This window comes from Canis aureus, chromosome 5, assembly GCF_053574225.1.
Source record: "Canis aureus isolate CA01 chromosome 5, VMU_Caureus_v.1.0, whole genome shotgun sequence".
In the NCBI taxonomy this organism is placed as follows: Eukaryota; Metazoa; Chordata; class Mammalia; order Carnivora; family Canidae; genus Canis; species Canis aureus.
Window position 1 is genome coordinate 52,299,162 of NC_135615.1, and position 16,382 is coordinate 52,315,543.

The following is a 16,382-nucleotide window of genomic DNA, read 5'->3' on the forward strand; positions in this document are numbered from 1 at the left end:
TCTCCAAAACATGCCCAAACATTCTTATGTTAATAGGTCTTCTGACCTTACGTCAGATTGTTTTGAGCAAAGTTGATCAGTCTCTCCATACCAACGCATCGCTGGACGCCGCAAGTGAATATGCCAAATACTGCACAGAGGTTTTAGGTGTTGCAGCCACCCCAGGTATGTGAGTACCAAGACTTGAATTCATTTTTTTCTGTTCCACACACGGTAAAGTCCTACAGCACTGCTAGGGAAGGCCGAGATTGTCAGGAAGTTTACCTCATGTAATTTGTTTCTGATTTCTATAATCAGGCAGTGACTTTCAGATAAGCTTACTATGTTCGTGTATGAGTTATCCTGTCCAAATATGCTTAAAGGAAAGGTGGCTCCAGCTTTCAGCATTTTAGTGTAATCATGCATGAGCAACTGGCCTCCACCCCAAAGCAGAGAAAGCCATTCACGTTTGGCAGCTCCCACCTGGCTCCTCCCTCCATATATGTACCAGGACTTCCCAGTGATTCCACTAAGAAATTGGCAGAAGGGGGCAGTTTTAGAGAGAAGCACAAACTTTGCTTCTGATTTTGGTTCTGAGATCAGTTAAGGCAGTTTTAACTAGCACTTTCTAACCCTATATTTATGATATTCATGTGTGTGGGTGGGTAGGTGCACACACGTGTGTTCACATTTATATATTTACATATTTTAAGCCAACAGGTAGTTTTTCGTGTACACATAGTTGGTAGGGTGATTTTTTTTTCTCTGTAAAAGTCGTTATTTAAATAAATCCGTCAACATTAATAGTGATGATAAAGATCAGAAGAGTTCATTGAGTCCATCCCAGATCCTCACTTACTTTTGCGATCTCTTTATAGCAGACCATACACAACTCTGTGCCTGAGGCCACTTTGACAAAATCCTTTTTAAAAGTAGCCCTAGAGGTAGATTGAGTTGGTAAAAATTTTTAGGTTTTTAAACCTAAACTTTTTTTAGGTTTTTAAATAATTCTTTTTCAGTAATTATGAACCTAAAATAAGCGCCGTTCTGACAAATTTTAGATATAAAGAGGTGTGACGAAGGGTAGGCTCTAATAGTAGAGTATCTGTAAGATACATATACATCTAAGGGATAAGAAAGGACTGAGTAGTTCTGAAACACTGAGCTATCTGATGGGTGTGGACAAAGCCTCTGAAACTATTGTTAGGCATTCCAAAGCTTAAGGCCGAAACCTGCTCAAGGTTGAGTCATCATAGTAGAGAAGTTTGTAAACATCTTGGCCGAGGGCACATGTGAATCCATGGAGTACTACAGGTAGGATCCTGCTTGTCTCCTCTCCCCAGTGCCTGCACTCCCCCTAGGGAAACCTTAGGCAGCTGATAACCTGATAATTAACACTGGCCATCACATTGATTGAAATGTATCTTTCTTTAAAGGCACAAATATGCCAGCTACTTTTGGACATTTGGCAGGGGGATACGATGGCCAATATTATGGATACCTCTGGAGTGAAGTATTTTCCATGGACATGTTTTACAGCTGTTTTAAAAAAAAAGGAATAATGAATCCAGAGGTATTGTATTTTCTTTTCTCCTTTTTGTTAATTTTGCAATTGCCTCCCTCCCCTTTAATTCCTAGTGTAAAGTACTTATTACGTGTAGATTTTAGAATAAGAGATTCGGTAACAGCTTTCAACTTTAAAGTCTTGCATCTTTTCAAATCATACATCATTAAGTTGCAGTGCACAAGTGATTAACTCTAATTCTATAAGTTTAAAAAAAAACCTACTACATTTTCTTGCTTATTAACATTCCAATATATTGCATAATTAAAATTCAAAGCTTTGTTTATGCACTTGAGCATTTATAGCAGCTAGTTTTGACATGTGCTGAACCATGTTTTAGTTTTATAGGACGTTGGGAAAGAAAGGTAAACTCCTTCCTGATAGAAATGATCTACAAAGATTTTGATATTCTCTACACAGTTTCTTTATACATTTTCTGCGTGAGGTACCCTTTCTCTGTGGCTGGCCTACCCCACCTACTACATAGTCTGTAACCCAAATGCCTCTAAGTAATTCAAGCTGCTTTATTAACCTGAGCCATTCCTTTCTGTGTATAGTAAATTGACTGCCAGGTGGCTACCAGCCAAACCTTCCTGAGTTACAGGCCCCCAGTCTCCACTCTTGTTGAAGACTCAGCTGTCGGATTATTTCTAGGGCTGATGCATTTTCCAGTGTGCTTTCTATTCTGTTTGATTCAGAAATGAGAAGAACAAATTCTCAAAATCAGGCTCTCTGTACTTATTTTAGCTAACCAATTTGTTCCCTTAAACTTTGTTTCTGGATTGCATAGTGCTCCACACATAGATACTGAAATACATGGCTGTCGTTTAGACCACCATCCCCCCCCAAGCTCACCCCGCACCCCCGCCAAAACACTTTCAGGGCACTTATAGTCTATACACTAGCCTTTCTAATCACTCCATCTTCCATCCCACCCTACCCAGGCTCTTAGGTCACTGTAGGTCTCCTTCCATTCCCTAGCCCACCTATTACAATGGTCAACCACTGACTATTCTTATAAATACCTTGACTTCTGCATGACCTTCGGCTAAGTGCCCAGAGCCCTGGATTTCTCCACCAGCGCACTTGGAGATGGTGTCCTTGGGATTCACACTTTCTGGGGAAGATCATGTGACTCCATTAACATGCCCCACTACAAAGTCATGCTATCCAACCTGTCTGGACCCCCAGTGTTACTCTGCTGTCTTCCTCCACCTCCCTTATTGCGTTCCCCGGAGTCTCTTAATACCTCTTTCCTCTCCTCTAAGAAAAGTAAGGGCATCAAGACTGAGTACTTCATCTTTTTATTCTCTTTCTATACCTCAGTACTTATCTTCTTTCCTCCATTGTCTCAGCAATGTCTCTAATACCAAGCCTTACTGGTTTGCCATCTTGGGGGAAAAAAACGGGTAATTGCTACTGACTCTGATAACCCTGTTGCTACTATTCGGTTGTTCTTCCTTTACAGCCTAATTTCTTGCTCTAAGAAACAGTCTTGGCCAACTTCTGTTACCTGGCTTTTTTTTTTTTTTTTAAGATTTTATTTATTTATTCATGAAAGACACAGAGAGAGGCAGAGACGCAGGCAGAGGGAGAAGCAGGCTCCCTGTGGGGAGCCCAATGTGGGACTCACTCCTAGGACCCCAGGATCATGACCTGAGCTGAAGGCAGATGCTCAACTACTGAGCCACCCAGGTGCCCCTGTTACCTGGCTTTTGCCTCCATCAACTAAACTGGAAATTACTCTCCAGTTAACCATTGATGAGCCATTGGCCAACTTCCAAAGGCCCTCACCTGCCATTTCTTTTTTTTTTTTAATTTCCTTCTTATTCCTCTTCTTGTTTATAGTCCTTTCCTTAGCCATCAAATCCCTTCCTTACTTCCCAGAAGACTCCTTGTGTGTTCCCATAGGTCTTTGCACCTTCACAAATTTTATTCATTCTGTTTTTTCCACCTAAAACGTGTGCCTTCCTTGTTTATGCCTCTTAAAAATTTTACCTTTCTTAAAGGCCCTACTCAAAAGGCTACTCACTTGTGAAATGTTCCAGATCATTTGAACCAAAAGTGGCCTTTCCATATTTTGAAGAGCAGAATGGATTTGGGCATGAGGGAAGGGCTTCAACAGCTTTTTTCTTATGTCTGGAGTGTTTAATACACAGAACAAAAAAAGTTGGGTCATAAAATATTTTGTACCATCGAATATAAATTTTTATTTTAAGATGTGTTTAGAAAAAGAGTACATCAAAATGTCCATTCTTAGCTTCAGGTAATGACTTTATGAGTGATTATTCAATATTTTTCTGTTTTTTTTTTATGGAGCTTTTCCTTATTTTTACATAAAGCATGCATTATTGTAGAAATCAGAAAACAATGATTAAAGAGATACAAGGTCTAGTTATATAAAGGTCAATTATGACCTGTTACTGGCTTTTACTAGTGGGTGAGGCTTCCTGGCATAAGTACTACAGTACCTTTTTCAATTACTCTCCCTCATCCACCTCCTCTGTGCTTCCACTCCCACAGCCACATCTCCAGTACCTTCCACTGTCACCTCTTCTCTTCCACCTATCAAGGTAACAGCCAAAGTACTGATCCCAGTGGACCACAAGGAACTTGCAAGTCCAGCAGATCAATCCCTGCCCTTATGCTTCTATGTACTTCCTTTTATTCTCAAGCTTCACAGCTTGGTAGGCAGCCAGACTACTTTTAATTTAGAACAGGGACCTGGGTTGATCCTGGAGAAAGCAAAATTCCCAACAACTTGGAATTTTTGCCTTGTAATGTTAAAAACAGTTTTCAGTTTTGCTATAATTCTGGATATGACATCACTGTGTGTTACTCATTTTATGCCATGAAACTGACTTTATTTCATCCTTTCCTATCAAATACTCTGGGATATCATGTCATTTCTTGCTACGCTGCTGTCACAACAGTAGTGAATCTGGTTCCAGCAACTAAGGGGAATCCCTCCACACCCTACCTTCACACTATTCACTGCAGTGGCAGATACTAGAACAGCTTTTTAAATAGCCATTTTGTTCCATCTTACAGTGTACTGTTTGGTTTTGTTTGCTTTAATTTTTTTTTAATTTTTGCCAACGTTTGCTTTAAAGTGATACCTCCTTGGGGCCCTTATGTTGGCCTTCGGCTCCAATCATAATCCTAGGGTCCTGAGATCAAGCTCTACATCAGGCTCCTTGCTCTTCAGGGCTCCCTCTGCCCTGTCCCATCACTCGTGCTCTTTGTCTCTCTGTCTCAAATGAATAAGTAAAATCTTAAGAAAAAAATAAAAATAAAGTAATACCTGATTTATAAAATTCAAATACCCACTTATTAAAAGTTAATACTTTGAGGCAGTAATCCCATTCTACAAAAAACATCAGTCATTATTACAGGTATGTTGTGATGAAAAGGAAGAATTTTTTTAAAAGTCAATTTGTTTGTTTGTTTGTTTATTATAATCTCTACAGCCAGCATGGGGCTTGAACTCACAACCTTGAGATCAAGAGTTGCATACTTCTCCAACTGAGCCAGCCAGGTGCCCTGAAAGAATTTTTATAGTATAAGGAAATACTGAATTTGATCTGAAGTCATGGGTATCAGAGCAATCACAATATATCATACAGTCTGTGTTGTCTCAAAGCCCTCACCCTCCCAACTATGTTTTGTTTTTTTCCTCATCACTGAATTCTGCTATATTTTCTAGATTTACAAAGTTTTAGCAGAAAGGGACCAGTTATTATTGCCCGGCACAGTGAATTAAAAAGACTTTCCCAAAGCCATTATAAAAATTCTGGAATAATAAGAATACAAAATAGACTCTAGAAACTTTCAGTATGAAACCACAACAAAAGCAAGAAACAAATGACAAGACACTGTGAAAGGAAGAAGAATTAGACTCCCTTAGAATTCTTAATAAGCATCACAATTGAGTACATATTGGTGCCACTGTAGTTGACACCTAATAAGACAGGTTAATTTCACCAGTAAGTATTTGAATCATTTTGAGAAGATAGTGGTGTGGCCCTTCAAGGAATCAGTGCCTACTATGCTTAGTCCCCAGACTCTAGAGAGGCTGAGGACTAACTAGATCACATACTGTTGACATTACCAGTCCTGTCATTGATAACAAAAAAAAGAACAAGGGACACCTGGGTGACTCAGCGATTGAATGTCTGCCTTTGGCTCAGGTCGTGATCCTGGGGTCCTGGGATCGAGTCCTACATCGGGCTCCCCACAGGAAGCCTGCTTCTCCCTCTGCCTGTGTCTCTGCCTCTCTCTGTGTCTCTCATAAATAAATAAATAGAATCTTTTAAAAACAAAAACAAAAGAACATCTCCAGACCTTCTCACTATAACCTCTTGCTCATCCGAGAAACATTCCAGACCTTAGCAAGCAGAACTGTAGAAAGTGCCTTACTCACTGGGAAAACAATAAAAGGAAGGGTCAAGTATAAAGCTTTTCTTTTGTTTTGGGGTTTTTTTTTTGGTTTTTTTTTTTTTTTTGAGTAATCTATATACCCAGTGTGAGACTCGAACTCACAACCAAGATCAAGAGTCAGATGCTCTACTAACTGAGTTAGCCAGGTGCCCCAAACCTATAGCCTTCCGAATACCAACGGTAGCAGTAGCATATTTTATGGTACACTGGTTTCATTCTGCTTTGAGGGCTCTATCAAAGTATTAGAATTGGCCACTTACCTATAATAGCCACAAGTTTGCTCCCTCTGGCTTTATTTGTGATTTTCTAATTTCTTCATTGTAAATAGATAGACCGTCTTAACTATATAATTAGTTAAATATATTCTAAAGTCTTTGTTTCTGGTAGAATATGGAGACGTTTCATTATCAGACACCTCTTTTCCTTCTCCAACTGATCTCTTAAATAGCTATGGAAGGGAGCTGCTTGGGAATAACACTTTTGAACAGCAAGCTCTAGGGGCTCTTTGAAGATATCTTTAAGGTCACCAAATGTAGTTTCAAAATACAGCAGCTAATCATAGGGTTGGAAAAAAATGGGGGCATTTTAACTAGGGCCATTTCTTTTTATAAGGCAACTTCATTGTGGGAAAATTTCCTAAGAGCTAGTAGACATTGTGGATTCAAAGACAATTATATTATTAAGCTAGAATTATCTTCCACCTCTTTTGCATTTAGAGAAATTGCTAACCTTTGTTTTTTCTGTCAGTGGAGAAGAACTAAAATCAAGTATCACTGTATTTCAGTCTGTAATGCCGTTAGGAAGGAGCTAGATCTCCACATGCCATAACAGACAGAAACCTGACGAATTTGGGGTTAACATGCAAAAGAATTGCCTGACAGTGAAAGTGTAATATAAAGCTCAGTGTTCCAGTGCTCTTCCATCAGAAGTCTAGGCCCAGTTCTTTCTATAATGTGTTGCTAAGGGAGAATATGAAATTTCCTCTCCTGCAGGTCCTTACAAACGGATTAAATTCTGCTTCAGCTCTCCTGATACACCACCCCAAAGCTGATTTCTCTTACATTGCAGCCTTTTCAAATAGACTTAGATTTTGCCTGATTTAAGGATAAAGGAAGGAAATGGGATTGATTTCCAACTTCTTGCATATTTACAAGGCCAGACCTTCTAAGTCTTGAATCCCAACCAACTGGAAGCAGTTTTTCCCTCTTTGTGTTCTTAACAGCCCTTCTTCGCATTTCTCCTTAAACCCTAATAATCTGTTTTGTTAATTGTCTATTCCTTTATCTCACCCCCTAGATCATAAGGCCCTAAGGAGCTGTTTTATTCATTTTTGCGTGTCATCTGCTTCAAAACTGTTCTATTTAATTATGGTGGTGGTCCTCCCCATCTGCCTCCCCTTCCCCCAGTGCATGCTACTGCCCAGGCTGGTTGTTTTTTGTTTTGTTTTGTTTTGTTTTTCTCTGCTCTCCCTCCCCATAAATAAAGATCTGTCTGTCTACCCTCACAAACTGAAACATTGCTTAAGGTTTCCAGAAGGCCTCTTCTAATGAAGCGAAGATTCCTACCCACTCTTCTTGTTCCATCTCCTTGACTACCAGCACCAATCTTTGACTCTCTTCCTTTTTCTTTGTTGTTGTCCAAGGTATTATTTTTCCACCCACGATCTCCCCACCCTCATAGAAAACAAAGGGTGTGCTGTTGAGAAGGAGTTCACAGATGGGCCGTGGAAGGGAAGGTTTCAAAGTCCACTTTAAAAGCTGGTCAGGGAGCCTGTTGGGTGCCTGGTCATCATCCCCTGTGCTCAGGTGGATGCCCTTTGCCCTGATGTGTGTTACTCAGTGTAGGAAGGAGACAGCAACAGGAAGGAGAGAGTTGGAAGGCAGTAGAAGCATGTGCTGTCTCACAGATGCCGGAGATAGCAGGAGACCCAGGCTGTTGACCATTTACATATTCTCATTACTGATAGATAGATGATGGCACCCTTCCTTCAGGTCATTATATTGTTCTTAGAATATTACCTCAAGGGTTCCTAGGGGGCTCAGTCAGTTGAGCATCCAACTCTTGATTTCAGCTGGGGTCATGGGATCGAGCTCCAGGTTGGGTTCCCTGCTAGGGGGGGTTCTGCTTCTCTCCTTCTCCCTCTGCCCCTACCCCCTACTGTGCTCTCTCCCTCAAATAGATGAATAAATCTCTGAAAAATAAGGGTACATATTCTTAGATAAAATGAGTGCCTTGTCTCTGACTTAATATTCATACTGAATTAGAGTCTCTTTCTTATTAATAATGGAGATGAAGTCTCTCGTACTTTTTTTTAGCTTTATTAGGAGACAGAATGAATTTTAAGGAGATGTCAGACCCGGAATGCATCTGTGTTCCTGCTCTGTACGTGAGACACTGAACCATAGCAGCAGTGTGAGAGGGGCAGAAATGAGAGGAGGGATGCACGACCATTGAGGATTGCTGAGTGCCCCCCCGGATGCCATGTGGTACACTAGGGAGTGGGTAATGTACCGAAATCATCCTTAACTCCCCATCAGCTAAACGAGGGGGGCATATTCTTACTTGATAGGTAAAGGAAACCAAGGCCCACGGTCCCAGAGCCGAGGCTGAAGCCAAGATTCGGATTTGGCCCTGACTCCCAACACCCTGACCTTGCTTTAGAAAACATCACTGTTAGAGAGGACTTGCACAGTTGCCAATAGATACACTCTAATCTTCCAGGATTAAAAACCGCACAGGTGACTAATGTGATTTACCTTCTGGAATAGTTAATAGAAGCTCAGCATACTATGTGCAGATCCTCCTGAAGGATTTTTTTCAGCATGAAAAATCTCCGTGGTTGTCTTAGAACTTTTCTTTCTGCTTTCCTCTCAGTTCAAGTTTCTTTATTATGTAAACAAAGTAGAACAATTTAGGGCAAAGACTCCTTCCACCTGTGGCATATGTCTCCCAGAAGTGTTCTCTCACCCAGAGAGCTGGTACCTTCCAAAAATACTAAAATTCACTTAACTTTCTTTCTTTCTTTCTTTCTTTTTTAAGAAAAGCAAGATCCTATTACCAAATGACTCTTAAACTGTTCTCCAAACTTCATTGTGAAGGAAATGAAACTATTAAAAGACCATTGCTCTGTAATTCAGGAAATTGAATCAACTTGTTTGGAGCCGTAAGCAGGGCAGGGCTGGAGCTGTGCTGAACTGGGTACCGTGAGTCGGAACAGTACCCAGCTCCATGGGGGCATTACTGTTCAGAGGAGCCCGGAGCTGCCTCTTCCCAGTACCCGGCAGTTCCTCAAGGGCCACAGTTCCCTGTACAGATGAGACTGTTTTGGTACCAGCATTGCAGGAGATTTCTTTTTTTTACCCTACCTAGATTTTCATGACGTTCCTGTATTTGTGGAATGAAAAATTTCTTTTTAATAAGTAAAAGAGTCTCAGATCCTAAGCATTAAGAATTTCTGCAGGTAAATATTAATTATGGAGTTTGGATGATGGGTACATGGGTTTCATTATACTGTTGTCTCAGTTATTAGCATATATTTACATCCTTTTCCATTAACGATTAAAATATTTTTACAATTCTGCAGATGAACTTAATTCGCGTTTTCCACGTTCTTCCCATATTGCTACCTGCAGAGAGCGTAGTCTTTCTTCCCCATACCACCCAGTCCCCATACTGATTTAACACTGTAGGAAATGTAAGCACATTGGACAATGAAATAAAGGGAAGAGAGGGAGACTGTATTTGGGCTTAAGGGCCCTGAGCTGCTACTTCTTAGAATAATAAAGTCCAAGGTAGGTATAGCCATCACTCACATTTTAGGTTCTCGATTGCTCTTGTACCAGTAATGAATTGCTGCAGACCAAGTAAGAAATTACATGTCATTTTTTTCCCCCTAAAGAACATTAAATCAAGCTCTAAACGTTCATTACCAGGGTTTTCAGGTATTGAAATATCAATGATTACGGGCCCTGCCCTTTTAAAAAAAAAATTATCCAAAAAAAAGAAGAAAAAAGAAAATTTATCCAAAGCTTTTAAATAAAGCAGCAAGATTACTACATGCCTTTTCAATGTCAGACTAGAATATCGTCCAACCAGCCCTTCTAAAGATCATCAGTGTTCTGGGCTCTCCACCTGTCTATGCTCTCCACCTGTGGCTATCAAGCAATTAAACTGTGGCTAGTGCCACTGAAGAATTGTGCTGTAAAAGTAAAAAGCACTAGATTTTGATGACTTATAACAAAAAGTAAACTTCAGTAATTTTATATTTGTAGAAGTTGAGATAAATGTAGATTTACTGGTTAAAATATTTTATTAAGGGGCACCTGGTTGGCTCAGTAGGTTAAGCTGCTGCCTTTGGCTCAGGTCATGATCCCTGGGTCCTGAGATTGAGCCCTGCGGCTGGCTCCCTGCTCAGTGGGGAGTCTACTTCTTCCTGTCTCTCTGCTCCTCCCCATCCCCCAGGCCTCACTCATGCTCTTGTGCACTCTCTTTGTGAAATAAATAGATAAAAATCTTTTTAAAATGAGAATATTTTATTAAAATTAATTTTACCAAGTTTTTTGTTTTTTACTTTTTAAAAAAAGCCAGGCAGTGATGGTCTAGAGGATTCTCTTTCCCTCCTTTTGCCCCTCCCCCTGCTTGCTCATGCATGTGCACACTCTCTCTCTCTCTTTCTCTCCCTCTCTCTTTCTCTCTCCCTCGCCCCACCTTCTCCTTTCCCAAAAAAAAATCTTTAAAAAAAGACTACTAATCATATTGATACAGTGATATAAAGGTTATACATTTCAAAGTGTTACTCTGTGAACTATTTTAAATGTATATTTAGAATTAGGCTTCACTGAATTGTCTTCCTCAAAAGGATGATGAAAAGGAAGTGAAAATAGTGAATAACACTGACACTGAAGTACAGTCATTTTTTTCTCACATATTTATTTGCTCATATATTTTTCTAAATAAAAGCAGAGTAACTGCAATGTTTTAAAATTCCAGACCTCATCCCCAAAGAAAACTTTACAAAGTTCTTATTCCCACCTCTGGACCCACAGAAATATCTTGCCCTATACCATGGAGCATGTGCTGTTGTCCTACTGCCATCCATAAAGATGAGGGGTTTTGTGTAAAGCCCCTTGTTTAAAACATAGCAGAAGCCATTTTGGCAGAAGTGGTACCACTGTTTCCAGGTACACAGACCCCCTGTTTTTGGCCTTCTTGAACACTTGCTTTGCTAACCCTTTTGAAATAGCATTAGAGATGGACTAACCAATAAAAATCAGTTATACATTCCATTTGGCTATTTTTTTGTTCATCTGTTTGCTCACTGTTGAGACTCTAAGGAGACAAGACATTAGAGAGGAATGTAGAAGACCAGAGTTCTTAAGCTTCAGATCTCACAGCTCCCAAAATAAATAAGTACTACAGAGCTGTATTCTTGGCAAAAGAGAACATCCAGACATAGTAAAGTCCATTTTTCTTCACCTTTACCCCTTTCTCTTTTGCATCTAGGGATTTGGAAAACTGCTTTAACAATGAATTATTAGGCATGATGTTTTATTTTATTAGGTTGGAATGAAATACAGAAACCTAATCCTGAAACCTGGGGGATCTCTGGACGGCATGGACATGCTCCAGAATTTCTTGAAACGTGAGCCAAACCAGAAAGCGTTCCTAATGAGTAGAGGCCTGCATGCTCCTTAAACTGGGGATCTTTGGTAGCAGTCCATGTCTGGAGGAGAAGTTGACATCACCATGTGTTACTGGCCTGAAAACTGAAGGGAGTTTTGCAAATGAAAGTTTAGATTTCTATTGACTGCCTTTTGTTTTTCGATTTGAAAAATTTTGCAGATGTAAATGGAATTATAAATACCATGACCTAAGAAAATACCCATTAGAAAATAATTGTACTATAAAATTTCATAAAAATGGATTTGATTTCTTTTTATAAAAGTTTCATATGAATGTAATTTGATTTTTTACTACTGTAATCTAGATAATGTAAGAGGGCTAAGAATTTTTAAATTGAATCATATACATTATATAATTTGATCCTTCTTATATCTTAAAGTTTTGTACTTAGGATTTCTGGACTGGTAAATGAATCATCACATTCCTCTGGTAAATATTTTCTTAGAGCCCTGCATCACCTTTGACCCCCTGTCTCACAGTAAAGTGTGACCTCTTTGCCCACATACCTCAGCACCAGGGGAATATGCCTCAGTAATGCATTTATTTTTGTATTTCAGGCATTATGGTTTCTAACTTTCTCCCATACTTAAATTACTTTCTGCCATTGGGGTATATCTTTTCTAAAGTCCTGTCAGAGAGTACCAAAAAAAGTATGAGTTTTAACTGAACTGGCCTAATGTATATTATCTTTTGTATCTTGTGTTAGAGGATTTTTTATCTTATATTAGAGGTTCATTTCCACCTCAGCATGTGAGATGGTCAGTCTTTTGGCATATTTGCCAATTAGAGCACTAAAGCAAGTCCAGGGATTTGTTTCTCTTCTCATGTTCTGATAAATAGTAGGGACTTTTCCTCCTTCTCTGCCATCTCATCCAAAGTGGCAGGTAAACATATCATAAATGGCAGCATAGTGAAGAGAGCTAAAGCTGATGTGGGGCAAAAAGAGTTCAGAAACTCCAGAAAAGGAGTGGGTTCTGGACAGAAGTATCTGCGGATAGCTGCTCCAAAGTGTGTGTGTGCTAAAACTCATCCACAGGGAGGAGGCTCCTCATAGCCTATCTTGTCTGGTGATTTTTATTTTAAGTGAACCTTTGGATCTCTTTTTAACTTTCTTTGCTATGAGTCTAATTTTACTTCTACAGCAGACCAGTAAACTCACTGTACTTACTTTTCCCCAGGAGTCTACTCAATAAGGAAACCAAAGCAGGATAATAAAAAAAATTTTTTTAATTAAAAAATCCAAACTTTGAATGTACTCTGATAGGTCTTCCAGTTATTTTCCATTTCGTATCTGAGGTATGACTTTGCTGGGAGGTACAAAATTACAAATGGATTTTGTGCTACATAAACACACACACACATATATATAATGTTGCATAAAATTATAGACAGTGGGAAAAATTAAGAGCTCTAATGACACAGAAGAAAATTCTAAGATTATTATTGCCAAGCACATATATTAAACATGCACATGAAATCTTACCGTCCCTCTGAGACAATTGCCTGGCCCTTCTCTCCCCAAAACTAGTTTTTTTTTTAACCTTTGATACTTTTCTCATTTCTTATCTTTTTCTCCCAGACTGTTCTGTTTTCTAGCTTCAGACAAAAACTCTCTTCAGCTTTTTCTATTGCCTTTCTGTGTGTCTCCTTAACAATAACTTTATAATTTTAAATCTTATTTCACATGGAAAAACAAATACTTGGTGTGAAAAAGGCTGCACACAATAAAGTTAAATTATTATCCATGAGAACGAGCTCACATTTCTTTCATACTTTAACGTTAAAACTGAAATTCATAAGAAAGCAAAAGCGCTATGAAGTCCTTTTTTTGTTTTTTGCTATGAAGTTCTTTTTATCTAAAGTCCACATCTGATATTTAAAATCTAGCAAAGCATAGCAATAAATTCAAATATTTATTCTTTAGCATAATTCAAAACTAAGGAGTATTTTTTTAGGTGTTTTTGAATATAGCCGTTCATCTATTTTTTCTTTTTTTTCTTTTTTTTCTTTTTTTTCTTTTTTTCCAGATCAGAGCATAGAGTGTTGGTAAAGCATTCTGAATGGTGGATAAACTATAAAAATTGTCATTGGCCAACATACACTTCAGATTTGTGAACTGAGCAATATATAATAAAATCTCTCTTGATTGTTGATCCAGGAGATTTAGGACCATTTTGGGTTACTACAGAGAAAAGAAAGAAAAGGCATGATATTATGCCACCTAACATAGACTTTTTTCCCTTTAGTAGGAATGCTGCATGTTACCTAGATGAATAACTAAAAATTATCTTGAAGAGTTACCACCTGAGCTATTTACATGAATATCTTGCTTTTCTGAAGCTAGTAGGATGAAAGGTAACTATTTGTAGCTCTGTAAAATTGACAAACTGCATTGTGTAAAAAACTAAAATAGAGATAATATTTTTTTTTAATTTTTAATTGATATGATTTTGTACTTGTTCTTTCCTTAACTAGTAGGGAATGACTTAACTTTCTACTTTTCTCATTTTGCCTTTAGCCTTTGTATAAATTAATCTGTATAGTAATCCTCAGTGGATCAGCTGGTTTGTTTATGACCATTTTTCATTTTTTCCCTTGCTGTCATGCACAGGAAGAATTGTTCATGCTCTGAAGGAATTGAATTAAAATACTAATCCCCCAAATTGGGTTTAGGCATGGTTAACTGAGCCCCTAAAAGTGTTAAAAGAGAAAACCTATTTCATCTGAATAGATACAATGACCAAGGCTTCTTTCTTCCCTCGGCACAACATTATTACAGTTATGTGTCTCACATCTGAAATTGGATAGCCCCTCGAAATTGAATATGCCTTCACTTATGAATGTTTGGTGAGAATAAAAGCAAAAAAAAAAAAAAATACATGTTTTCATTTTCTTTGAAAAACGGTCAATGTCCAAAGGTTACCTCTTCATTTGTCGTTAATGGAGAAATTTACACAGGCAACAGATCCACCTAAGTACCAACTCTATCAAAGGCAAAGGGTAAAGGTTATAAAATCTAAATACTAGATCATTGTAGCCTTTTCTGACACACCCACAATAAGACTTTTCAGATTTTATCTGAAAAAAAATATTGAAAATTGCGGTAATGAACAGAACCCCTCACATATCCCTCTCTAGTGAGTGATTTTTGAGTTTTTATTTGGCTGAATTTACCTCAGAGTTACCTCTCCTAATAAAATATAGATCCAGTGCCTCTGGTCCACTATATATGTACCAGAAAAGGGGAAATGGTGACTATGACACAGGTTCTCTTGTTTCTACTCACATGACCTGGCACCCATCCTGGCTGCTTATTTCATAGAGCTTGGAAGCTCACCTAAAATTTCACGGCAGTGATAAAATGTCCCTAGGATTTGTCATCGGGGAAACATTTTGGCTTAGACTGGTTTAAAGGTACCATATTCACTGAATCCAGCAAGGTACTCGACATCTCTTTTGAAATCTTTGTGGCCAAGATGGGTAATCAGCCAGGTGGATTCCTGGCTATTGAAACAACCTGAGAGTTGAATAATGATTCACATTAAACTGAAGCCAATTTCCAATCCTTTGAAGACACAAGAAATTCCATAAAAAGTATTATCAAATTTACAGATAGCAGATCTGCAGTGGTTAAATATGATGTATTAAGATGTACAATTATGTCAGTGCTGAGGCAAATTTAAGATGAAATTGTACACATTCCATTGCCAAGGCAAATGAAAGGGGAACTTGAGTTGATAGTGGTACTCAAGAAAAAAAGACAACATTTTTATTTGACCAAATTCCAAATGTTTTTGCCCACAGCACAGCATACCTAGGGAGAGAACAGGAGGTAAGGATGAAAGCTTGGAAGAGTGTGTTGGTGGAAGGTTGTGTCCAGATCAAAAGAATTCCTCTGGACTCAGATGTGCTAGATACTCAGAGCTAGAATATCGTGTTCTGTTCTAGGTGTCACATTTTCAGCAGGCTTTGGCCAAGTATTACAGTGTGTGAAAGACTAGGAACAGGAAGGTGACGACTGTGAAAATATTTCTCAAGAGGAATACATTGAAGAAAGGAAAGTACAGCCTGGAGATAAATTCAGAAATACAAAATGATGGCTGTTTTCAGATCCTTAAGGGTAGGGAGAGAGAATAGGATTATGCTGCATTACTCCAGAAGTCAAAGCTCAGAGAAATGATTGGAAAATATAAGGAGGTCTTAGTTCAATTATGAGGAGGTGGTTTCTAATAATTATCGGTGACTGCAAATACATTCTGCTGTTAATGAGAGTTCAAACGAAGCCTGTGGCTTCAGGAGTGTTCCAGAGGGCATTTCTCCTTTGAGTAGACATTCATGCCAGATCAGCTTTGAGGTCTCCCCAAAGCTTTAAGATGCCACAAACATAATATTAGAAAAACATCACTCGGGTGAACGAAACATTTACATGCTTGGTCTTAGAAATGGCATGTAGGTGGTTGTAGCTGCTCATGCACAGAGGTAGAGTTTAAGCATTTGTAGTTCAAGCGTTACCTTACTCCTCATCCATAATCAATCAGTGCTTACCCAGAGGTTATAATCAGACTCCTTGTGGGTCATCTGGTAACAGGAAGGGAGGCTAATAGTTGTATATGACCATAATAAAACCAAAGGTTTTTGCGGTTGCATTTTCTTCCTTTCACGGAATTTATAGTTGCTCTCTGCTCATTACACCCATCACTACCTTCAGCACACATAC

The 16,382-nt window shown here is 38.7% G+C and overlaps 1 protein-coding gene across 5 annotated transcripts in view; it reads left to right on the top strand.

The window, feature by feature from the left end:
- Positions 1-16,382, top strand: part of NLN (neurolysin) — a 106,695-nt gene that overhangs the window by 79,341 nt on the left and 10,972 nt on the right. For all 5 annotated transcript variants that reach the window (XM_077898000.1, XM_077898004.1, XM_077898001.1 and 2 more), the window contains 3 exons: positions 37-165; positions 1,416-1,552; positions 11,543-14,665. In XM_077898000.1, coding sequence (XP_077754126.1) covers positions 37-165; positions 1,416-1,552; positions 11,543-11,677 — 401 coding nt within the window. In that variant the 3' untranslated portion in view covers positions 11,678-14,665. The remainder of the gene's footprint in view (positions 1-36; positions 166-1,415; positions 1,553-11,542; positions 14,666-16,382) is intronic.